At 45.4% G+C, this 24793-nt stretch overlaps 1 protein-coding gene across 8 annotated transcripts in view; it reads right to left on the reverse strand.

Annotated features, from left to right (window-relative positions):
* Positions 1-23800, reverse strand: part of SEC16B (SEC16 homolog B, endoplasmic reticulum export factor) — a 50717-nt gene extending 26917 nt beyond the window's left edge. For 3 of the 8 annotated variants that reach the window (XM_019530896.1, XM_019530897.1, XM_019530898.1), the window contains exons 1-16: positions 23676-23798; positions 22831-22976; positions 20904-21267; positions 19598-19704; positions 17729-17849; positions 16329-16443; positions 14968-15115; positions 13927-14084; positions 12879-12940; positions 11433-11568; positions 10555-10785; positions 10024-10121; positions 8444-8525; positions 7681-7798; positions 5151-5262; positions 206-311 (exon numbers count right to left, since the gene is read on the reverse strand). In XM_019530896.1, the coding sequence (XP_019386441.1) occupies positions 206-311; positions 5151-5262; positions 7681-7798; positions 8444-8525; positions 10024-10121; positions 10555-10785; positions 11433-11568; positions 12879-12940; positions 13927-14084; positions 14968-15115; positions 16329-16443; positions 17729-17849; positions 19598-19704; positions 20904-21202 (1893 nt within the window). In that variant the 5' untranslated portion in view covers positions 21203-21267; positions 22831-22976; positions 23676-23798. Of the gene's footprint in view, positions 1-205; positions 312-5150; positions 5263-7680; positions 7799-8443; positions 8526-10023; positions 10122-10554; positions 10786-11432; positions 11569-12878; positions 12941-13926; positions 14085-14967; positions 15116-16328; positions 16444-17728; positions 17850-19597; positions 19705-20903; positions 21268-22805; positions 22977-23675 lie in introns of all 8 variants that reach the window. The other 5 variants (XM_019530895.1, XM_019530891.1, XM_019530894.1 and 2 more) reach the window with 4 other exon arrangements.
* Positions 23801-24793: the final 993 nt, after the last annotated feature.

Genomic DNA, 24793 nt, shown 5'->3' on the forward strand with positions numbered 1-24793 from the left:
TGAAGCAACTCATGCAGGAGAGCACAGCCCTGTGGGGACAACTTGAATGCAAAGCTTAATGTTATACCAGCACTTAGAGACTGTGGTAATGAGCGTATTAGAAATGCATTAGATTGTGATTTATAGAGAAGTTATATTGCATCACACAGAGCTCTGGGAGCTCTGTGCATCTAACGTGTTAGTTCTGCCTGAGGCTTTCTGTTACCTGGAAAGTGAAGATGAAAGATTTGGGATGTCCCAGCAACTGACAGTACTCAAAGATTTCAGTCCTCTGGATAGACTCTGTCATGGCAAACTGTACAAATGTCTGACTGAAAAGAGAAGGAGAGGTGTGAGGGCAGGGATGAAAAACAAAACTCTTTCTCTACATGAGAAACCCAGATACTAGGTGCCTCTTCTGCCACCTTCCCTGCCAACCTTCAGACAGTGAAACTAATGTGGAGTGAAACTAAAATTCGGGGCTAAGCCCTGGAAAATTCCACCAAAAGGTTTCCTTACAAAGCAGGTAAAACAACCTACATCGGGGTGGGCAAAATACGGCCTGCGGGCTGCATCTGGCCCACCAGGACATTCTATATGGACCCTAAGAAATTTAGAAAATTAATATTTTTCTGCCCCTGGTTCCTGTCAAAGATACTAGGAGCAGTAGGACCCAGAGGAAGCCCTGGCAGGCTCCTGTCACAGCAGGGCCCACCGGGCCCCATCCCCCATCCCAGCCAGAAGCCCATGCCCAGGGGCTTCTAGCCCAGGACCAGGGGGCTGTTTGTGGCTGCACCAGTGCAGGAAATTCAGGCAAGAAGTGGGGCGGGGGGAAGCAGGGGCAGACCGCAGGGATCGTCCCAATCCTCAGGGCCGGGCCAGCTCCTGCTGAGCCCCACAGTCCAGCCATGCAGCTGGGAGCCGGCAGGAAGGCAGCAGGGGCAGGGGGAAGTGGAAACAAGTGGGAGCATGGAGCCTTCGCTGGTGTCCTGGGGCCAGCACTGGCAGGGCCCAGGGTGGGACAGTAGGAGCCGCGGGGCCTGGGCTGACAGGGGTCTCTGGAGCCAGGCTGGGCTGTACCAGCAGGGAGAGGCCCCTGCTGGCTGGGCCCCGCGCTCCTGCTCCGCCAGCGCTGGCCCCGCACCCGTGCCTGGTGTCCACTGGCTTCTTCACACCTGTTCACTGCCAGTGCCCCCGCCCCAGCCCCACAGTACAGGCGAGGAACAGCGCGCAGCCCTGACCCCACACTCACTTGCAGGGAACGAGCTGGTGCTCAGCATGGGGGAAAAGTGGATGCTCCCCTTCTCCGTGACCAGCGCCCCGGGCTGTAGCCGCTCAGAGTCCACGCGGGGCTGCCTGTGCCTGCTCTCCGTTGCCACCGTGATGACTTTTCCCCCGCACTGAGCACCAGCTCATTCCTCACAGGTGAGCACAGGGTCAGGGCTGTGTGCTACTCTGCACCTGTACTGTGGGGCTGGGGTGGGGGCACTGGGAGTAAACAGGTGCACAGGAGCCAGCGGCAGCTAGGTGGGAGCATGGGGCCTGCGCCGGTGTCCTGGGGCCAGTGCCAGAAGGGCTCAGAGCAGGGCAGCAGGAGCACAGAGTCCCAGCCAGCAGGGTCATGATGGAGCTGGCCAGCTCCCCCCTCTCCTTGCTGGTGCAGCCCCGCCCGGCTCCACAGACCCTCGCCAGCCTGTACCCTGGGCTCCTACTGCCCCGCTTTAGGCCCCACCGGCGCTGGCCCTGGGACATTGGTGCAGGCCCTGCGCTCCTGCTCCTGCCACTTTCCCTGCTTTCCTGCCCGGCCACTCTGCACTACATAGCTCCCATACCTACATCCATACCCACACATACACCTCCCCACAAACCCCCACATGCAATCACTTCTGCATATACCCCACAAACACCCACAAATCAGGACAAAAATACATTTTTAATTAAATTAAAATATATTATTATGGGTGTTTGATTTTTTGTTTGCAATTTGTTTTTTTTCCCCTAAGATGGCAAACCCTCTTCCCCGAAGGAGTACTTCCAGGGGTAAGGGGAGGGGCTTTCAGTGGCAAAGGTCAGAGGTTAGGGGTGGGACTTCCAGCCCCAAGATGGTGGCCAGGGGGTGGGGCACCTGTCAAGGGGCGGGGCTACGTATGCAGCCCTCAACAGCTTGCCAAAACTCCGTAAACGGCCCTCCACCCAAAGTAATTGCCCGCCCCTGGCCTACATGCCAAACCCATCCACACAAACCTCTAGACGCAGGAAAGCAATGAGGTAAGGGAACCTTTTTATCCTCCCACAATGCCCATCCCACTCACCACCATGCTTCACAAGGAATTTCCTGCAACTTAACAGAACCACAGAGCATACATCAAATCCCCTTAAATCAGAGCTTGCCCTACAAGGGACCTTTGGTCACCGTGGCTGCACTGGCACAGCTATGTTGGAAGACATCCTTAGTAAAGCCATGACATACGGCAACAAGAGGGGTTTTTCTGCCAGCTTAGCTACTCCATCTCCCCAACATGGCTCAAACTAAGCTGGCAGGAGCCATCCTCTGCCTATGTAACAATGTCCACACCAGGTTTCTGCCAGCATAGCTCCACTGACAAGGAGCCTCCATTAACAAGGGGGATGCAATTTTTTCAAAGGATTAACCAACATAGTTATGCCAGCAAAACTATGCGGTGGAAACTGGAGTTCACGCTGCAGCAAAACACTTCAGCCACTTTAACAAGGATTTACTACCACTGTCTGTGCTTGCGCTAAGCATGTGACATGGTATTTATTAATGGGGAAAGTCTGAGATTTCTGTAATGCCAAAAATGAGCAAACAGTATGAACAGAACAAAGCAAATTGGCTCTGGGCAAACATACTTTTTAATCACTTTAGGAGTAGGGAAGCAGCCACTTCAGAGCACACACTAGCTGTTACAAGGTAACTTACATCCGCCTGCTTCTGTAATGATGTGTTGGCTAAACTGCTGTAATTTTAACCCTGAATAAAACAGGGTTAAAACTGGAATGGTTTTCCTATGCTGGTATGGGTGCAGAAGCATACAGATGTAACAGTGCCATTGGAAGAGCTTACCTTAGCATAATTTGATATCAGTACAAATATTAGATCTCCCTATAATCTTAGACTCTTAAAGTCCTTTCCTCATTAGTAATCTTGAGAGCTAATAGCATGCAAGGAATTGTTTCTCAGGTAAGTTTTCTAGCTGAGCTTTCTGCAGGAACCCACAGGTGTTAGGCACCACCCCTTGCGGTACCTAATACTTTTAGGGTTTATTAAAACCCCAGTCTAAGTTATAATGTCCCTTTAAAATAAGCTACGACATTACCATCATGGGGCTCTCTTATAGGCTATGGGCCTGGTCTGCCACTGGTTGGCCCCACCCCATGTGCAGTCACTTACACCTATGCACCATGAATGGAAAACACTCCCATCCTGATGATAACCCACCCATTCTACCAGTATAAATGATAACATAGGATTCAGGGCAGCTGTGAATCAAACCCAGAAACATGAGAGAGCTGACAAGCAACCCTCATTTGGAGACTGGGAACAAAGAGCCTCTCCAAATTAACTAGATTATCATTCTTTCCCAGGGACACAATGAGACTGCACCTGAATTACTTCAGTTCCTAGCCTGGACTTCAACACCTCACTGGTCCCCCTGGAATGGAGTGGAGCCACAGTGACATCCAGTGGACAACTGGGTTAATCACAAGTCCAGCCTCTCCACTGACTTACTTGGCATAGGCAGCCTGCAGTTTCTAGTAACTGATATCGGAAGCATGGGAAAAGATAGTTATGACCTTGGTGTTAAAGGTAAGGCAGGGGGTGACTGTGAATGTTCCCATGGAACTGTATTAGAAGATCTTCCCATTTTACCAAAAGTAATGCTGCCCAAATATATTTAACCCTTTGACTGCTGGACACTGCAGCTGCTTGGGTGTTGTGCTGTTCGTATGAATTCTCATTCTTCTGACTAGAATAAAGGGATCAATAAGCCTATCCAGAAGACAATGCTGGTGCCAGTGTGCTTGGCATGACCCCCATCGGTATTGTATGAGACCAAGGGGTGGCCCTTCTTTCAGTCTTTCTTCAGTGACGTGCTGTGCAGCCTTGGGGACATCCTTATACCTTTCTATGTCCAAAGCTGTAGATATACATAACTTTCAACTGCCTTAAACGAGGAAGAGAATTGCTACTACGAAGTACAATGAAACAAGGTTAAAGTTATAACAGTTTGGGTATATTTATATCACCCTATGAAGATGCATATGTAACAGTTACCGCTTATACCCTTATAATTCAATACTTGTATAATTGGTATTTCTTTCTACGTCATTCCTGTAGAATGGGTATTAAATAGGCCTCCGTTCATAACTAGGATTAAGCCTCCATAATTAGAATCAGGTAGCACAATACAACAGATCAAATATCCAGCATCAGAACTTTATATGACCTATAGCCTGCTATAGCATCTGCATGTGATGCCATTACTCCCACTATGCCTTTTATCACTAACATTAGTCTATACCAGTGAAGGAAGGCTCTAGAGCAGTGATTTTCAGCCCGTGGTCCATGGACCCCTAGGGATGTGCAGACTATGTCTAAGGGGTCCACAAAAGATGACTACAATAAATTAAAATGATGTGAATACCCACACTTACCATTCAAAGGGGTCTGTACCTCCATTCAAAAAATTTTAGGGGTCAGTAGGCAAATGATGCAAACCCCAAAATGGGATAACTTTGCCCTGAAAGAATCAGGGGCAGGTGGTACACTTTACACCATTTTAAGGTTTGTCTGTCCACATCCAGTTCCAGGGAAGTATTTGCTAAAGGCAAATGGGCCATTACTCACTCCCTCATCATATACAGTACAGTGACAAGGTACAGTAATACCTGCTTGTTGTGTGCCAAGGTACAGTAATACCTGCTTGTTGTGTGCAGCTGCCCTGAGAAAACTGCACCACTTACCTGTTCCTAATCCTGGTGCCTTTTCACCACTACAATTACACTGGGGTATGTGCTTGTCCAGCCATGCCCTTGCACAGCTAACAGAAAGAAGGGATTCTACTACTTTCGGAGCCTTGGGTGAGAAGAACTTTCAGAACAACAGCTGTCTATATTGGCAGGGTGCTGTCTGCTTCAACTTTACTTACCGGTGACTACTGCCCAGCAGGGCCATGCGGTCTGTTTTAACCCCATAATGACCAAAAGGGACATCAGCCATCAGATAGCAGAAGTGAGCAGCTTCTATTAGCCCTTTCCCAGCTGGACAGAGAGAAAAAGAGATAAAAGCTAAACAGACCAAAAACTATGAGTGCAATGAACATTATGGTGAATACTTTTACACCTGCATTTGAGAAAACAGCTGAGTTAACTTGCCCCTTCTGCCCATTGAGCACTTCAGTCCTTTCCCCAACATCCCCCTTCATTGCTGCTGTTCTTCCAACTAATAAGTGTTGTTTTCAATTAGGGAAACCTGACTGGGTAAGAAGTACATGTGCCATCAGCTTCCTACTTAGGTATGGTGCCAGCAAGCATACAACTCCAATTTCAGTCTATCAGAAGATGGTAGTTGTGGCAAAATGTGGTGTCACCATTTAATTGGCCCTAGGAATGAGCAGAGTAAGTTGTTATTCTCAGTCAGTCACATCTGCCACTTGTGCTCTGAGATAGTTTGGAGTTTCTAAGAGGGAAGTGAGTATAAATTTCAAAGTCTGCAATGATGCCATATACCTGCAGGATTTTGCAGCTATGGGTGCCTACAGATGAGCCAAGAGGCTGCTCCAATGTGCTATAATTACAGTGTGTCAGAGCAGATTCGATTAATCAAGTCTGCTGGAGCATGATAATTACTGCACTCCAGCTAGTGTCAGCATCTTATACATCAGTGTCCCCATGCTTCAAAATGGTGGTGGGGGCACTTGAACTAAAGCTCGTTTGATCAAGCACCTCTGCCACCATTTTAAAGCGCAGAACACCGATACATGAGGCACTCCCAGTGCTTTAATTAGAGTGGCTTTCAGAGCTAGTCTAATTAAAGCACACACACCCCCAACACACTCACAGGGAACATGTAAAAACAGCCTATGTCAGTGATCCCCAACCCACAGTTCACAAGCAGCATGTTGCCCATGAAACCTTCTCATGTTGCTCATGGCCACAGATAATTATAAAGTTTAAACTGAGACTGATAGAAAAACAAAGCATGATATTGCCCGCAACATGTTACTCGCTCAGTGTTGTCTCCCATGGGTCAGCAAAGCTTGGAGACCACCGGTATGTATTGTCTGTGAATGTGTACATGAAAGACAGCAATACCTTCTCTCATTTCTGCCCCACTATGAGGAGTGAAACACTGCAGTTAGAAATGTACATATGTCCATGCCCATATAAAAACATATACCAGTGAACTTCTGCACACACACATGCACATACAAGTGCGTGCATACACATGTGCATACACAGACATGAGCTCCCTGTTGCAGTGGAACATGTAGATCACTTTATCAAAGGAAACCAGGCCCACAAGTTCACAGGCTGGGATTTGTAAACTGGCAGAGGTGTTTAGGCACAAACACATGATTACATGCACTACAAAATCACATGAAAAGAAGGTACACAAGGCTCACAAATATGTACACATCTGTTCACAACAACTGAGAGCCCCATATGCTTCTGAGATATCACAAAGCATTTTAAGAGAAGCTCAGCAGTAATTTAATAATACAGCTGTGGTGTCCAGCTGAAGAGAGAACAAGCATTCAGCCTGGAGGTAAAGTAGCATAAGCTGTCCTGACAGCATTGTGTAAGGAATTCAAGAGAGAAAAGACAGAAGCAATAGCCCCACCCCAGCCTGGTCCATTCAAGCACTAGAGAGATTAACGGGATGGTATCTGATGGTTCAGCTGTGACCAGGAGGCTGGAAACAGTGTGTGAACAGGCACCACTCCCCACTCCCCAGCTCCAATTTCTTCCTGATATTTCTGAGTTCATATGAAATGCAAAAGCACCCTCCCTGTTTACAAGAGCACTCAGCAAATATCCCAGATCATCACAATTTCAAGAAACAAGCATCAATCCCCGACCACACCACTCCCAAACACAGGCAGGAGCCAGGTAAGAAAACTGAGTTGGTGTCCAGTCACTCCCCAAGTCCCCAGTCCAGACAAGCATACCTGTGAGTGCTCAGGTCACACTGCAGGCACAGCAATGACTGCCCCATTATCACAGTTTTAAAAATGTTGGCCTGTTTTTTCTGGGTGGTCTCTCAATTTTAGTGGTCATCTTGTGGCAGCAAAGGTTATTGCAACTGAAACTGTAAATAAGCCCTACTTTTGTCTTCCCTTTTCCTAAGTGTCCCAGCTATACACCAGCAGAAACCTCAGTAGCTGACCCAGAGAGACCATTTTAGCTAGAGGCAAAATGATATTTAGCCTACCACCTGGAGAGCTAGACCTAGCTGCTGTGGTGGTGGAGGTGATATGGGTGTCTTTACAGTTGAGATGAACTGAGACTAAACAGTTTTCACTCAGGGCCCCAGGCAGGTTTTGTACTTTAGCCATTCAAGCCCTTACTCTCCTGCTTCCTGGAATAGATTGCATTGAATCTGTGAGCACAGTAAGGCACCTTATCGGATGCTGCATGTGGACTTCTGATCTGGAGACAATATCTGCCTCTGCTCACCTAAAGAGTCTCCCATTGTGACAATAGCTCGATGGTTCAGCTCAGCCTCTCCGACATGGTTGGACAATATCACAGCTAGATGGGGTCTCCAGTCTCCCCATTTGCTGTCTCCACAGCACTGGGAAGGAAAAGAAAGGAGGAAAAGGAAGATAAACACATAGTTCACCATCTTGACATAGCCTTTACCTGACTTCAGTTGAAAGCTACTAAATCTCATAGACAGAAGAACCATATACACTAAAGAAATGGGGATGTAAAGAGGGAGAAAGGGGAAATCCACAAGAAATGAATGCTACAACTTCTCCTGCTGCTCACTGGAAGTTCACCAGTGCTGCCCAATGGCTGTGCTTCTTGAAAGAAGCCACCTTAATGGTAGATACTCATGCAAAGTAGCAAAAAACATTCATCCAACTTCATCCCTCTGTATCAGCATCTGCTCCAGTCATCAGGTGCCTCGCCCCATGCTTTTCCTCCATGCCACCATCAGCCAGCAACTCCTACCATCCATGCACTTCTAAAGATCAGCTTCATGTTTCCCCAGGTCAACTTCACACCTTCCGCCTCCTCATAGCACCACTGAACACTGGCACACGAACCCGCATAGAGATAGTGGTTATTATACTTCACCCAACCCAAATTCCTATAGAAGAAAAAAGCTGTTCTGGTCCTGTCATCCTATAGAAACTCAGGAAGCCCAGTATTCCTATTCCAAATCTATGCCAGGCACTGAAGGAGGAAGTAGCAGGCCACATGTGATAAGTACCAAAGCTGCTTGGGGTATTCTTCCTGACATGAGCTGGAAGAGAGTCTGCAGGGGATCATTGGCAGCCAATGTGCTGGTGAACCTGTAAACAGAGAGAGGAGAAGCAGGGATATTATGCTCATGGCTCTCCAAGGCCTCAATCTCCAATACAAGGAAGAAATAGCAATCCACCTCCCAAAAAATGCTCCAAGAAAAGGTTAAATAAAAGCTGTTGGTGAGAGTATGACACAAGAAGGAAAGAAGAATAAATCCCAGAAGGCTGGTGATCTCTATGTTATTTGCAGGCCAGAGAGCTGCACAGGAGAACTCCTCAATTCTGGGAAACATCTCCCTGGAAAGGGTTCAGGTTGTCTGAAGTACAGAAAAAGAGATTACACAGGGATGTCACACAATTGTAAATGGAAAGGGAAGGGAGCTGCCTAAGCCATACTGTGAACGGAGGATTTTCATTCAGTTTAAAGGAAGATGTGAAGCAGAATAGCTATTCTTAATTAATTCCCTATGTGGGCACTTACAAAATAGATTAGGCAAACTCAGGTCAAAGATTCATTTATTCTGGAATTAAAGCATCCTCATTGCAAGTTAACTGGAAAAAGTTCATCGGAATAGTTCTTCTAAAAAAACCTCCCCTTGCAGACAAACCTTGAGATGTTTTCTATATTACAATATGGTCAATTGTACAAAGGTGAGATTCTCTGAAATAGTTAAAGTTGGGGCATTAGGGCTGTAGCCCTAGCCTAAAGACTTAACTTTCTGGTGAAGGAGGGGAGAAGTTAAGTAAGTTGCCCTATTAAATTTCAAAGAATTGTGAAACATTGGAACAACAGGCATGCCTGTAAGTGCAAGAAGAATACTGGATCCTTTCAAAAACTGCATATTCACCCTTTTCTCACTCAGCCAGCTTCTAACTCATGTAAGGATTTTCACATGGACCCCCCTCAGTTAACCCTCCCAGTGCAGCAGCTAGTCAAGGAATTAGTGTCTAAGATGCTGCTTCTTTTCCTCCTTTAAGGCTGGATTTTATGAGATGCCAGATTACAGCATTATTGTAAGTACAGATGTGAACTACCCCCCACCCAAGGCAAGCCAAGCCACGCCACGCCACACCACGCCACGCCACGCCAATACAGTGAGCTTGCTCCTCTTTATCCAATCAGCCCAATGTGGTCATGTTCCCCTTATCTCACAGCCCTCTCTCCATGCCCAGATTGTCTTACCAGCTGAACAGCACAAGTCATGTTATTTTCATTCACATGGCTGGGGTGTTTTAGGCTACTCCATCCCACATCTCAGAACCTCTAGTAGCAGCTTCCCCCTGCTTCCTAGCCACCAGATTGGTTTTTCTTGCCAAGCTGGAGACATGTATGCCTGAGGAGACTAGCCAGATCTGTACAGGTTCCTCCACATGCCTATTCAGCTGACTGACAAAGTAATGGAGCATGAAGGGCTTGACTGGAACCTGTGCATTGTTTTTGCTTTGTAGCATGACTACCGTGAAAACAATGAGTGACACCTCAATGGTTAGCTGTGCCCAGCAAAACCAGTCACCTGAAAGCTGCCCTCTGGCCACTCCTACCCACCCAGTCAGCACCCAGCTGTAAGTCCGTGAGTCCATCTTGCTTGACAGAAACAGGGCATGACCCCACAGCTGGTTTCTCATGGCCCAGTCCAAAGCTTCCTGCAGCCAAAATAATAATTAAAAAATCATTTTATTACCATCTGTTACTATTTCACTCTTCTACAGCTATGAAGAAAATGCCCAATTCCACACCTAGTTTGGGACCAACAGCTCTGACTCCCCAGCCTGACTTCTCTGGAGATTTTTGGGTTGAAGCTTGTCTTGCTAGGAAATCTCTGCATCTATGGCAGGCTGGTCTCATGTGAAATTAATTTTTTTTCCTGCAGATGTGATTCTTCATCCCAGACACTGAGCTAGCTCAGGCCTGAGAGAGCTATATAATTCAACCCCCACCCCCAGTCCCCATCAACTACAGATAGAGGTTAACGGACTTGGAAAGGCAAAGGGAAACTCAGCCACTTCTCTCCAAACAGGGCAATGCTGGCGGGGGTCAATGGCTGAGGAGGCACTGAAATGTACATCAGCCACTTACTTTCTTCCTGCCATAGTAAAGGAGCTTGGTGAACTTCTCCACTATCTGTTCTTGTGTATCCATGATGGGTGGGATCTCCCCAGTGAGGAGATCTGGTGTTCCAGAGCCATATGATGACCACTCATCGTCTGTCAGGTTGATCAGGTTGGCTGCTGGGTTTTGCCTTCTGTACTTCTCCAAGCACTTGCAGTCTTGCATCAGAAGTTCAGCTGTGTCTGAGCCTACCATGGACTATAAAGAGACAGGGAAGAACATATGATTTGCCATATCAAACCAAGCCAATGACCTATGCAGTCTGGTATCTAGAACAAGACTGAATATTATGAGCGATTCCTTTTGGACCTTCCACTCATCATCAGTTTCCCACTTCCATTGCTGGCTTTTATGATTTTTATCCTGCCAACTGTCACCAGTGAGTCTCTTTTAACCATGTATATGTACTGTTAGTGGAAAACGGTCATGGCAACTAGCTGTCAATAAGTAAAATTCAAATGTTGGTGATTTTACTGTTGTATTTTTTTCTAACGACCCAGAGCAGACCCCTTGCAGATTAGGTCTGAATAATTATTCACCTTTTCAGTATAAATCTAGCTCTTAAACCAAGCTGACAGTGCCCCTGTAAGTGGTGCTATTGTACAGGAACATTGGTACCCCCTTGGTACAAGCAGCAGCCCTGAACCAGCATTTCTTCTATATACCCAGTATTTTGGGCAACGGGACTGAGAGAGTGTGATGCATTTAAGATTCCATATTAGCAATACTTGGTTGCTTCACATTTACACTAGGGACCCCCACTAGAAGCTCTCCATAACATAATCAAAGGGACTCAAAAGCTTTGGCACATCTCTATAACAGCACCTTGCAGTGCAGGCACGTACCCCATTCTGACGGCAAAGCAGAATCAAGAGTTTCCAAAGTAGGGCTGAATCTCTGCCTCTCTGAGTTGTCAGGTCACAGCTCATGGCCACTCTGTGATGGCAAAATGTCATCACATCCACCTTGTGCAAATCTTCCCTGCAGAAACAATCACAGAAGCAAAAGTGTGGGAGGTGTCAGCAAGTATAGAAGATGGCATCCCCAGGGACATCAAGGAGGAATCTGTGAATCATGTGGAGGACTCCAGAGGCTCAAGGGGGCAGGAGGTGGGGAAAAAAAAGCTCTTCATATGCAAATCAATAACAACTGTACCCATATGCACAGCTTGCAAAATATAAGAGCATAGGGCTGGAAGGGACGTCTTGGGTCATCAAGTCCAGTCTTCTGCACCCGCAGGTATCTATATAATAAATAGGTGGTCCACAGGAACATCTGCTCCAGCCACTCTTACACACCTCATACACAAAGCACCCCATAACAACGCAAAGATAGCATCTGGTTATTCTTATTCCCATTTTCCAGATGGCTCAACTAGAATGATTCACAATATATCTGAAATCCCTTCTTAGTGCCCTTAGGACATTTTTACCTGATTAATCTGTATACAGAGAATGTCAAATATACTTAGAATTGTTGGGTTCTAGCAATCTTAATGCTGCTCTGGTGTCTCTTTCTGTTGCTCTACTATCTTCTGATTTTCACATTTCTTACCAACTTCTATACTTCCTCAGTTCTCCTTTTGTAATTTCATCGCTCTCCTTCCTTTAAACAGGCTGTTTCCTCTCTCGTGAGCTTTGCCCATGAGCTACTGAATGCCATATCAAGATAACCAATGTAAAAGAGAACACATTTAATGTATCAAAAGGGAAACACCCACCAGGGCTTTCACTTAATTAACCTCAACTCCTAAGGGCCTCAAAATCAGGCCTTAGTACTTCATAGCTTAAGAGCTTGTCAAGACTGAATATTCTGGTTGTATAGATCACTGATTGTACAAAGATTTTGGATGTCCAGGAGACCTTTCTAAAACCAGGTTTGCTGGGACATAACTCCAAAATAGGGCCACATATTCAAGCCAAATCTTCAAGCCAAATCTTCAAGCAATGGTGGATGGATATTCTCAAAAAAACAAAAACCTTAAATCCCAAATCTGAGGTCAGAGGAAGTCCTGAATATAAGCCTAGTTTGGAACTTGACAAATGAGCCTTATCTTCAAAATAAGCCTAACAAAAAATACCTGGATCTAAATACTTCAAATCTATTCATCTTTGAAATTTGAATCAAAATGCCCTGGCTAGGGCTTATCTCCAATTCTTTAAGTAATTATACTACTCAGATGGTCAAGCTGGTACAAAATACTACAGTGCAGCCTGAAAGGGGGCTGTGTTTCTAGGCAGCAAGAAATACAGAGAAGTATGGTTTACTATGCTCCTTTGATGACTTTGTACCTGACAAGAGGCCCAGGGAAAGCTTGCAGTTCCTCTTGCTCTTTTGTGTTATCAAAGATGACCTAGAAAACAAGAGCAGATTCAGTGACTGGCTTCTTCCTGCCTGGTTAAAGCTCCATCTGAACATGCAGAAAGCTGAGGTGCTTCAGCAAATGGCCTGACAATCTGGGTAAAAGTCCTCCAGGTAACTTTAGCGAATCCATATTGTTACAGAGCAGATGTACTAAGATATTGTGTTGGTTAGATGGTGAACTTTAAGAAACAATTGTCCTTTAGGATGGCATTTGGGTCATATACTTCTTGCCTCTGGAAGGAAGAAGACTCAGTTTAATGTTTATAGCAGGAAGAAAACAGGCTGACTTTATGGAGACAACCTTCCAGTTAGGAGTACAGTCTACTTGAGGCACTTGTTTGGAATCCCATACCACACCCACTGAGCCCCTTACAATCATCAAAGTATTTCTCCTTTCTGCATTTTCAGAAAGGGCTAACATACCCATTTTGCAGATGAGAAGTAGAGGCACAGAGCAGCTAAGTAAAGGTGACAAGGAAGTCTGTGCCAAAGCCAGGACTAGAACCAAAGTCCCCCAAATCCAAGGGAGACTAGTGTCATAACCAGCAGGCCATCCTTCCCCCCAGTCACTCCCCAACCTCTCCTAAGATGACAGCTGTAACACCAAAACATCTCATCAGAACGGACCAGCCACCTGGTATAAGAACCAGTCCAAGTGACTCCTGCAGGACTTGAATGATGGTAATCAACTAACAAAAACAACCTGTATCACACTCAAGAAACTGTAAGAACTAGAATGGCCTGAGCCCTGAGTCAGATCTCTTCCACTGGGTCAAGGTTGCCTACCTGCAGAGCAGAGTTCAGCCAGAGCTTTGGGTGGGGGCAAGGAGCTGCAAAATATACAGCTTTATTTGAAGTTTCACAGTGGAAGAGGCTGTGTGGGTATGGTACCTGAGGCTCTGAGGATTAATGGGGCTGTGTGGATTAATTGGAAAGTAGTTAGTCTCCATTTGAGGGGCTCAGCTGATTGCTTACCTCCAGGCTGTGCAATTCCACAAGGGCAGGCTGCCCCTCAGCTGGGAAATTAGGGCACACTCGGACCAGGTGGCCTCCTGCTCCAAAGCACACGGGCACATGAGGGAGTGAATACTTGAGGGGTGCCACATGGTGCAGGGTGGCCAATGAGGCCTCCTCTAAAAAATAAACATAGACACAGGCCAAAATCAGCTCTCTGGTTTTTACTCAGCACTGTTCATATTTGCAGAGAGAGTGAGGGAAAGCACCCAACTTTCTCTTCCAGGGATGACTTCACTGAATTCTCCGCAAATGACAAGGAGCCAGTGCCACAGGATTGCAGGTCTCTCCTGGGCCTTCTGACATATTTGCATAGTAGTGGGTCCAGTGTTGCCAGAGACAAGAATTATTGTATTTGTATGGTAGCTTTGACTCTTGCACAGCCCTTGCAAAAGTAACCCCAAAATGCTATAATTTAGGAAGATCCAAAGAGCATTTGCACTTGAAAAAAAATTAAATCAAGTTTTCACTTCTAGATAACTTTAAATGGTCTCTGTGTCAACCCTCATGTGCACAGAGTCACTCAGAAGCTCCTTACATATGTGACTATGCTTCTAAAAGCAGGGCCATGGCAACAGAGGCCAGTGACACTAAAATACAATTCAACCGACATAGCAAAGTTCTAAGAGGTGACGGTGATCAGAATAGCTCTGTTTAGGGCAATGTGATCATCTATTAAAGACAAAGAGAATACATACACATACCCTAAATTTTTGCAAGGTATGATATTTTTCTATTTACGATAATTATTCCAGTTTTCAAATCTGACAACAGGTTCTATATGTCCATCCATAGACAAACCCCCAGTAGGTGGCCAATAAACAGCATCACTCTTCACATTCCAAGCTCCTCAAATAAAGGCCACTCATCCCCCTCTGAATCTTTTTAGTTTCATGAGCAAGGTCAATGGCATATCCTGAACTTGTCCCCTGTCTCCCTAACTACAGCTCGTGCATAATCCTGGCCTCACCTGAGGTCTTTGGTGGTTTCATGGTTACCCACCTGTATGAATTGGACTCCAAGCTTCAGATGGAGCAGGGTCATACTGATTGGAAGAGTCAAAAATGTACTGACTGAGTTCATAACTGCTGGAGCTGAGGCCAGATTCCTTGTACTGCTGGAGCAGACTGGACTCACCAGTACCTGAGAGCTAAGAGAAAAGACAAGCCAAGATGACACAAAGAAAGTGAAAGGGAAAAGGATAGGAGAGAAAAGGAAGGTGGAAGTGAAGACAGGGAAGACGGGAAAACATGAAATATGGTATAAATGAAATTAAACCAGTTTGCAGTGAGAGTGCCACAGCTTTCACCAAAATTGGGATTGAAAAAATTGCTTTAGAGCTAACAGCAAAAGCCTCCACTGCTTGCACTATAGAGCTATGCTCTCAGACTGAGACACAACTACCTCATCTCTACGGTGAATCCGGCACAGAGGGAGACAGGCAGCATGCACCACTGCTGAGGGTAACGATGCCTTCCCTCAGATAACATCAAGAAGTTTAGAGTCCAAGACAGTTTCAGTTGTACCTGGTCATTCCCAAAAGTTTTGCTAAATGCAATTCAGCTATTTGGCTGGCATAATTCAACAGAGCTCCACTGACTTTCGTGGAGCTATGCCAATTTAAAACAGCTGTAGATCTATCCTACTACCTCAAACAGACATGATGTGATCACTTCAGTGTGGTCACCAGCTGGGTCGCAGGAACCAAAAGAGCATCTTTTATCAGGAAAAAAATTGCCCTGGAGGGATTTGTTCACAAAACACAGTAAATCTGGATAGGGTCTCCTCCCTGTAGTCTGGATAAGCAATGCTGTGCCGCATGCAGAGCTTCCACCTACCTACCCTGGTAACAGAGTGCTATGCTGCTAGGCAGCAACCTGGGGAAGATACATGAAGTAAGCAGAGGAAAATGGATACCCTAGAAGAACCAAGGGTGAAATAACCCAATAAGATCAGCCTTTCAACCAATATCAGGCACAACAAGGGAGGCTTCTGTATTCAGATGCCTGTGAAGTATAAGTGAAAGCCCAGCAGGAGATTTTATAATCACAACAGTATTAACCAAGGCTCTGCATGAAAGTATCAAAGTACTATCCAAACAGTACTGAACTAACCTTCAAAATAACCCTGTAAGACAGGGACATAGTGTTTTCCCCCACTTTACAGACTGCAAAACTGAGGCACTAGGCAGCATAGGAATTTGCTCGAGGTCATGTAAAAAGGTTGAGGGAAGCACCAGGGATAAGGCCCAGGTCTTCCGATTGCCTGGCTTTTCTCTAACAACTACACAATGCTCCTCCTGCCTGAGGATGAACAGGCAGATCTTCTCCCAAACCTCCCAATCATCACTCTCAGGTGGTTACCTCATGTGGCTGGATGCTGGCCTCCTCCAAGGAGCTCCTTTGGGGTGCCTCCCCAGTCCACTCCTGCCTGGAGTTAGAGATGTAACTCTCCTCATAGGAGTCATAGTTCTTTGATCTATGGAAGGGAACTGAGTCAAGACCCAACATGAAGGCAGAGATGCCATAAACCATTGCAAGTCCACAGAATTCACTGCAAATGGGCTCAGTGCCAGTGCCATAAAGTGTCAGTACTGGCAGCTCCCCACGAGGTGCAAAGTATTGGACAGTGGCATGTATATGAGTGCTAGACAAAGACACAGGTGATAAGAAGAAACAGGACAGGTCTCTGCAACTTCTGGAGTAGACTCTGGCTCCTGCCAAACAGACCAGGATTGTAGCATTGCCAACCTGCTATACCCAGTGAGATGAAAAGTGACTTTAAAGTAAAAAGGGTCATATTTCTAAAGATATTTAGTGTCCTGTCTGCTTTATAAACTACTGATAGATTTTGAAAAAAACTTGTCTGTAAGCCTCAGACCCCTTCTAGCTGCAACCATGCAGGCCACACCATCAAAACTTAACTCATCATCATCATATCTATTTCCTTAGTGGGTTTTTTTGTTTTGTTTTGTTTTGTTCATTGGCGGGGGGGGGAAGGCAGACACAGTACTTCTCCAATACAGTTTATAATCTAGGAGACTGAGCTAAAAGTCTTGATATCAATGGGAGTTTTTCTGTTGACTTCAATAGGGACTGGCTCAGATCCTAAGGTCTACATTAATCCTAGCTGCACAGCCCACCTGTGGTTCTTTATTCCTTGGGCACACTGGCACGAGGCAGGTATAACTTAGCTGGCTGAAATTCAGGGTGGGGCATCATTACTGTTGCCAGGGAGCTCTGCACAGGGGCTTCATGAGGAATGAGTATTCCTGTTTGCAGGGAACTCTGAGATCAGCAGCTAGAATGTGTAGTAGAAGCACGTGTTGCAAGCATTAGAATGAATCTAGAAATTCTTCCCATCAGCTCAACTTTGCAGCTGAAGTACTGTTCTGTGATTCTCCACATGCTAACCTGCTCCACACACTCTCTACCTAACCCTGGGGATAAACGCAGCTCCAGTGTAGCAGCTGGGGTTAGTGAACCTACCTGTACAGTATACCTATACACCTCTTAGCCAGTTTTCCAGCATGGTTAACTGAAGCAATAGGAGGCTACCCTGTTTACAGTGCTGTTATCACGTGGAATGTGGACTCCAGGTCCATTTGTTTCTACAGCTCTTTGTTCTGCACAGCATCCAGAGCCCTCCTGATCTACAGAGGTGTAAAGACAATGTGCCATAGATTCTGCTAACTGCTAAATAGGATGGGTGGGGGCAAAGTTTGCACACATTTGATGGGCATTCCCTTCCTAATCCTCCTTACCTGTACTGTCTTGTATCCGTTTGCACAAATGGGCTGTTGGCCTGGTCATGACCAAAGTCTCTGCTATAGCTCTGATCCAAGTAATCTGCCCGTCTGCCATAAGGATCTCCTTGACTTGGATCTGCATGCTCAAGAGAAAACAACAGTGAAGCTGTAGCATTTCTACTTCAGTGCAATTAGCATTAGTTAGATTTAAAAAGAGACAACGAGTCACAGGCACTGATCAGGATTTGCTATTCATAATTCATTGTCTCTAAATTATTCTGGCTTGTTATGTGAAGACAAATCAGAAGATACATCATAGCTCTATGTCTGTATGCACAATACATGCACATGCACAAGCATACATACACACACACACACACACACACACAGACTTCTTTCTTCCTTCCATCCTTTTATGTCAGAAATATCATAAAACTAGTAGAATGGGCCTTCTACCAAAAAATCAGAATTATCCCATTCCATTTGGGACTGATGGTAAGTACTCTGGGCTTTGCCTGGTATATCAAACCTAGGGTATGGACAAAAATACATTTCAGCCCCTGGCATGCAGGGTTGTGTTATACTATCCACACGGCTTCTCATAGGTCCAGAAATTTGGCAGTGAGGTAGCAGTGGCAATGTTAATTGCAACAATTCTGGAAGCCATGACAATTAATGCTGGCATTGCTTTCCCGCTGCCAAATTTCCAGACCTGTAGGGAAGCCCATAAACTAAATGACATGGCTCTGCATGCCAAATTTGGCCCATGGACTAGAGGTTGAGCACCTATCAGTATAACTCCTTACCTCTCAGTATAACTCCTTACATGACCCTGCATGTAAAGGCTGCTGCTGAAAACACCTTTCAACTGCAAGCCAAAGTCAACGCGGCATCAAGGGTCCATGACCCAGGGACTGGAAATGTGGGCAGCAAGTTGTGGTCTTCAGGAGAAGGAGAATACTTTTGGATGCCCTGCAGCAAGCCCTTCTGCTCAATACAGAAGAGGTGCTTGAGGAGGCAACTGTAGGCCTCACTGGAACATTAATTGATTTATACCACTTACACAAAGGCTTTGCTAAAGAATTGGTGAGAGTAGGCCTGACTAGCAAAGTTGACCAATGCATGAACTCCTTATACAAACAAAACGTGGTATGTGGGAAAGATGGGAACTCTTGCCAGAAGATGGGAGCAGAAGATGGCTGTACAAGGTGTAGGATAGTCCTGTGCCTGCATGATAAGACTAAAACAGGAACACCCAGGTCAGGATGTGAAACAAGCCCATGATACAGGACAGTTTGAGACATTCAAAATACAGATGGAATGCAATACATAATTTGTTTTGATAATTATATAAAAGGAGGGTTGGAAAGTATGGGAATTTTGTAGCGGCCCAGGGGAACCTGTGCGGTACTGTGCTCATTACCTTGTCGTACATACAAATGCCTTAACTCCTGTTCTGATGTACTTGTTAAGCCAAAATGTATTAGGGCTGTACTTGTAGACAATAAACCTGGCCAAATGTTTGTCACCAAACCAAATCTGTGGTCATTCTTTAAAACAAGATTGATGGTGGAATCTCTAAGCTGTGACTTCATCAACACCACAATTCCTAAGATGTCAGCACTGACAATACATCAATAACACCCAACAAGGACAACAGCAACAGCAACACTAATCAAACCCAATGGCAGCAACAAGCAGTTCTCCTCTTCTAACAGGGATGGCCACCATGACAAACAGGTATGTGTCTATCAGGCCAGGCACACATCAGACAGGATTAATGCTAAAGGTTTTGCCAGGCCAGTGTAACAGCTCATTGGACTACCCATGCCAGGAATGAACAGCAAGCAGAATAGCCTTAATTCCTATGGAAATATACAATACCTCTGTCATCCTGCACTGCTGGTGGGTGTCTGTAATAATCTTTATAAGAATAATCCTCCCCAGAGCTTGGTGCTGGGTAGTTCCAGTGTGGATCCTCATGACCTTGCCTGAAATGTAACAAAGCGAGTGATGACTACAAAGGAGGATAAAAGAATGAGAAACCATCTCAGAACCATGTCAATACTGGGCTGCTGAGGAGCTGTTCTCACTTCCTCAGTTCATGGGAATATACAATTCCAGAGCTAAAGACACACATTACATCATAAGTAGTCCCAGGGTCAGGAGACCAGGAAACAAGCAGGACCTATTTTAAGATGGAAGTTCAAGGATCAAAAGATCAGGTCTTAAGTTTAGGGTTGAATTCACCTCCCCATCTGAGAGATAGACTTTGTTGTGAAAGTAGTTCGATAAAATAAAGATTCAAGTCACAAAGAACCATTGGCCTGAGCAATTTAATTGTATCGAGTGCCTGGCAGGATGGTGCCCAGGAGAAACAACAGATGGGTTTTGCTGGGATCCTTTGACCCTAGCTGACTTCCTGCCCCTTAGGCAGGGGGCTGGACCTGATGATCTTATGAGGTCCCTTCCAGCCCTAATGTCTATGAAATCTATTAAATCTATGTATGTGGGCATCTTAGGGAGCTCTTGGAAAAACACAGCCTTTTTCTCCAAAGCTTTGAAGCTACCATGTTCCTCAGGTACCTCAGATCAACCTTTGTACAATTTTCTTGGGAGGGGATTTAGCCCCATGCACATGCGCCATTGTCCTTAGCTGAGCATTCCACAAGCTTAGCAGAAAAAGTGTGCAAAGTGGACTATGCAGGCATAACATGAGGACCATAACCTGATCAAATCAAAACCTATCCATGCCATAACATTCAAATTCATTTCTACGTGATGAAGGATGTCTCCTTCCAACATTTTATCCTTCTACCCACAGCTATTCCAGCAAGAAAGTTACCAAGGTTGCCATAATTTTGTGCTATATTATTGCTTATTGATCTCCTTAATTTCAAACAAAGAAACCAATGATTTACTCCAACAAATTATTTACTCAAACTTTCAAAAGAAATTCATTTTTTTGATGACAACAATTTAGAAATGTTTGGTCCCAGTATTAAAAGATTTAGAAAGTTATGCATGACCATAAAAAGGGGATTAGAATGGAAACGAGGATGCAACCATAGGCATAGCAGTGACTACAATTCTTTCTTTAGTAACTGGTTATCCAGGAGAACATGGAAGAATAAAAAGCAGAAGAGAACAGTTTGAGCTATATGGTTAGTTCATTTTATTCATACTTTACCTTGAATATGGTCTAGGAGGATAACTACTTTCATAATACTCTGCCCTGGAATCCGGCCTAATCTGGTCCCCTGGCCTCCAAGGATAGCTGTAGTGATAGTACTCTTCCCAGGAATCTTGCCAAGGTTGAGGCCCTGTTTGTGGGCCTTGTCGTTGGTGGTAGTACCTCTCACCATTGGGCCTGGATTGAGGGGGCAGTCTGTGGTAGACTTGCCTCCATTGACCCCTGTCCTGGCCCTTCACTGGGGCTATATGCCTCTCCCATGGTTGAGGTGGCCATGGGGGTGTCCAAGGCTCCATCTGGGACTTGCTGTGGAGTCTCTTCCTGGCTTGCCTTCTTTCAGTTCCAAATCTAATTTAGTTTCCTGCAAACATAAGAGTAAATCCCAAAGCATGTGATTAAATGAGCTCTGAACCACGTCAGGGCAACCTACAAAGTGCGCTGCCATTTTTCCAGTGTCATAATATCCATCAGCCTCTCTGTCAATCTACTGCTCTTTAATACTCTTCAGGGAGCCAGCAGGAAAGCATGGAAAATCCACTTGTCCACTCACCAGTCAGAAGCTGGAAATCTTCCTTGGCAAGTGTGGAGGCCTAAAACATGAATTTCTGCAGAATTTTATTTTCCATCTTAGAAAACAAAAAGCTCCCATATTTTTGCAGTTTCAGTGATTACCTGCCAAGTATAAACTAGGCTAGCGTTGCCTTCCTGAATCTCCAGTCAGCCCGTGGTACCTGGATTGCTGCTAAGTGTTCAGTTTGCAGAACAAGATTAATCAGTTTCACTCCTGTAATTCACAATCCAGTGAGAGCAGTAAAACTGTCAAAATCTCATCTGCTTCAAAGAGCTGCTGCTAGAGATGGTTGGGAAACTATGGGTATCATCAAAAGCAAGAGATAAAGCTATTTCTCAAAAGAATAAGAAAATAAACAGGAGCAAGAGGGAAACTGAATAGCTGAACTGCTGCTTAACAGTGGGGTCAAGAGACCAGAATAGAGAAGAGAGAGAAAGTTCTACCTGCCTTTCAGTAGCTGGAACGTTTTAAATTAGGCATCGGATGACACAAGAGCTCCATGTGGCCTCCCTAGGCAGCCAGTAGCTGCCAAGCTGCTGTGCTTTCTCATCCGGGCACTGCCCCTGAACCTTTTTGGTTGACTATCTTTGACTAGCTGAATTAGTCCTATGGCGAGCAGGTGTTTTTCAAGCCTTGGTCAGTGTGCTCTGAGCTGGGAGGGAGAGAGATGAGCCAGCAAATTAGGTCACCCTCACAGGTGCAAGGAGCTGAGGCAATGTGCTCTCAACCACCCCAAAATACCAAATATGTTTCTGGAGTAGGAGGCTCTGGCACAGGGGTCTTCATGACCTCCTCCAGCACACTACTTGAGTCTTTACCAGTTATCTGTTTGCCAGCTAGACTACAACATCACCCAGGCCCTGTAAGGGGAAGATGGACCTTAAATAATTGTCTGTCTTGAAACACCACACCCTTCAGTAGGGGATCTTGTCTCCCAGGGGTGCGTCTTCATGTGCATTAATGTGCTGTTGCTACAGCACATTAAGTTTAGTACCTCTAATATGAGGTACTACATAAATGTGCTGTAGCTGACAATAATGTGCAGTAGCAACAGCGCACAGTCTTTTTGTGATACTTAATGCACAGTAGACTAATCTGACTGTGCATTAGCGGATTAACATGGTTTTTGCCATGTAGAGGCGCCCCAGAAGTATCACCAGCTGAGTGGACAATCTGACAGCACAATGACTTCTGAGCTATCTTTGCTTCTGCCTGCTTGCCCCCTGTCCCTATCACCTTGCCATGTGCAGCATAATGCCAAAATTCCTAGCAGAATAAACAACACAGAAGTATTGCAGGGCAGAAAGGAGCCACCACTGTGTGTTCACTTTATCACAGTGTTCCAGGCCTCACCAGATCCAGAGGTCCCATTCAGAGCAGACAGTTCCTCGAACATTCAGAAACAGCCAAATGTTTGCTAGATATAATACTCAAGAAATAGGCCCTCCTCACAAAACTGGGATCTAGATCTCCAGGCTGTGCAGATCAGGGTATATGACCTGTTATGAACAGAAAGACATGCTCACCCTTGTGCAGCCATATAGGGGCTTGGAACAACATCAGCCCTTGCAATCCCCTGAGTGTTAGAACCTGTAAGCCTTGCCCTGCTGGTCAGCGCTCCTCTCCCCAAAGTGGGCAGTGACTCAACCCTGCAGTCCCATGACTTGGCAGGCACAGAAGTGAATGTATCCTGCATTCTTAGAAATGCTAGCACAGAAGCTATGCCCCTCAGAGACTTTTAGACCTCCTGGTAGAGCACTGCACCTCCAAACTCCTCCTGAAAAAGGACAGAAGCCTCATGGAGTTCAAAAGCCTTCCAGGCTCATGGGTGTGTGGAATCAAGGTTTGATTTGGAATAAACTGGCTCTCCTCCTCCCACTCCAAAAATTAATCTCCCCCTCTCTCTCATAACCTTGACCAATTTATTCTGGGCTGTCCTCAAGGTGGACATTTACACTGCTTACTACTGTGACTTCAGCCTGAGGTCCACCTATACAATACAAAGTATAACCACCCAAGTAAACACCAGTCTAGTAAACACACTTGTGGGTAAATAAATCTGTTCCAAGTACAGGCCATTCCACCACCCAGAACTAAGTGAAACAGGTTTAAATGACCATTTCCCAGGGGTCAAAGGACAACCAGCACCTGGCAAAAGCAGAGCGAGCAGTGAGATGCCCCTCAGCACATACACACACCTGCTTGAATGAGACCACCGCCAGCAACTCTGCAGACCTGGACTGAGCTCCCCGGGTTCCTGTAAACAGCTGTCAAAGTCCACCTGCCACATCAGCGGAGGCCTGTCTGAACCTCTGCCTGCTCCGGATCAGTGCTGCCAGCTCGCTTCCAGATCAGGGGCCTCACCAGCGTGACTAAGCAGAGCAAAGTGCGGCCCTCACATGCCTCAGGACAAACCCATCTTTTGACTACTTGCTCAGTGCTGCAAGGGTTTGCTCTCCTGTTTATATTTAGGCTTCCTGAAACATTAAGATGCAGGCAGCCTGCGACATATGGAATTTAAAACTAAAACAGCCAAAGAAAAGAGAAAGACAAACTTCCCAAGTTAACTTGTTAATCAGTGAGGACTTTTCCTCTCCTCCTTACAATAAAAGTGGATCATATTTTAGTTTGTTTTCACTTTTTCTTTCCACTTGTCTCGTTCACTTGTCTCTCAACAGGAATCCATCATGCAAGTCCAAAAATCACTAATCTTTTCCTTTTATTACCTAATAACTACTGGATCTATTCTATTCTACATATGTTCCTATATATCACCACAATATCTGATCTCAACATGTGGCCAAGATGCCGAGATATAAATGGAACAAGCTAATTAAGGTTCTTTGTTTAGTTGGTCTGCAGTTGCTTCCTCAGCCTGACGAAGGGTATTTGTACCCAAAAGCTTGCAAAGAAGAAATTTTCCAACTATTTCAGTTGGTTTAATAAAAGATACCAGATTTACCTAAAGAATCTTGTCTGCCTATGTCCTTAGACCAACATGGCTACAACCTATACCCCTGAATACTCTACTGTAACATTCAAAAGTCTCAATCACACAGATGAGTACAAATGTTAGTCACCTCCTACAGCACTCTGAAAAAATTTAAAATGCAGGTCTCAGGAAAATAAGAGAAAGCCCTGTAAAAGCAAGTAAATGTCCAGATACAAAGCACCTTATGTTATTGGTTTAGTGATCCTCAGCTGTTTCCCAGCCATGGATACAGAAAACCCTTACAGTTTCCTGCCACAGCCCTTACTTGAGAAGTTTTCTCTCTTCTCTTCTGTAGTTAGAATAGGCACAGGTCCTCCAGAACTT

Source organism: Crocodylus porosus, unplaced genomic scaffold (genome assembly GCF_001723895.1).
Source record: "Crocodylus porosus isolate Cpor-Errol unplaced genomic scaffold, CroPor_comp1, whole genome shotgun sequence".
NCBI lineage: Eukaryota > Metazoa > Chordata > Crocodylia > Crocodylidae > Crocodylus > Crocodylus porosus.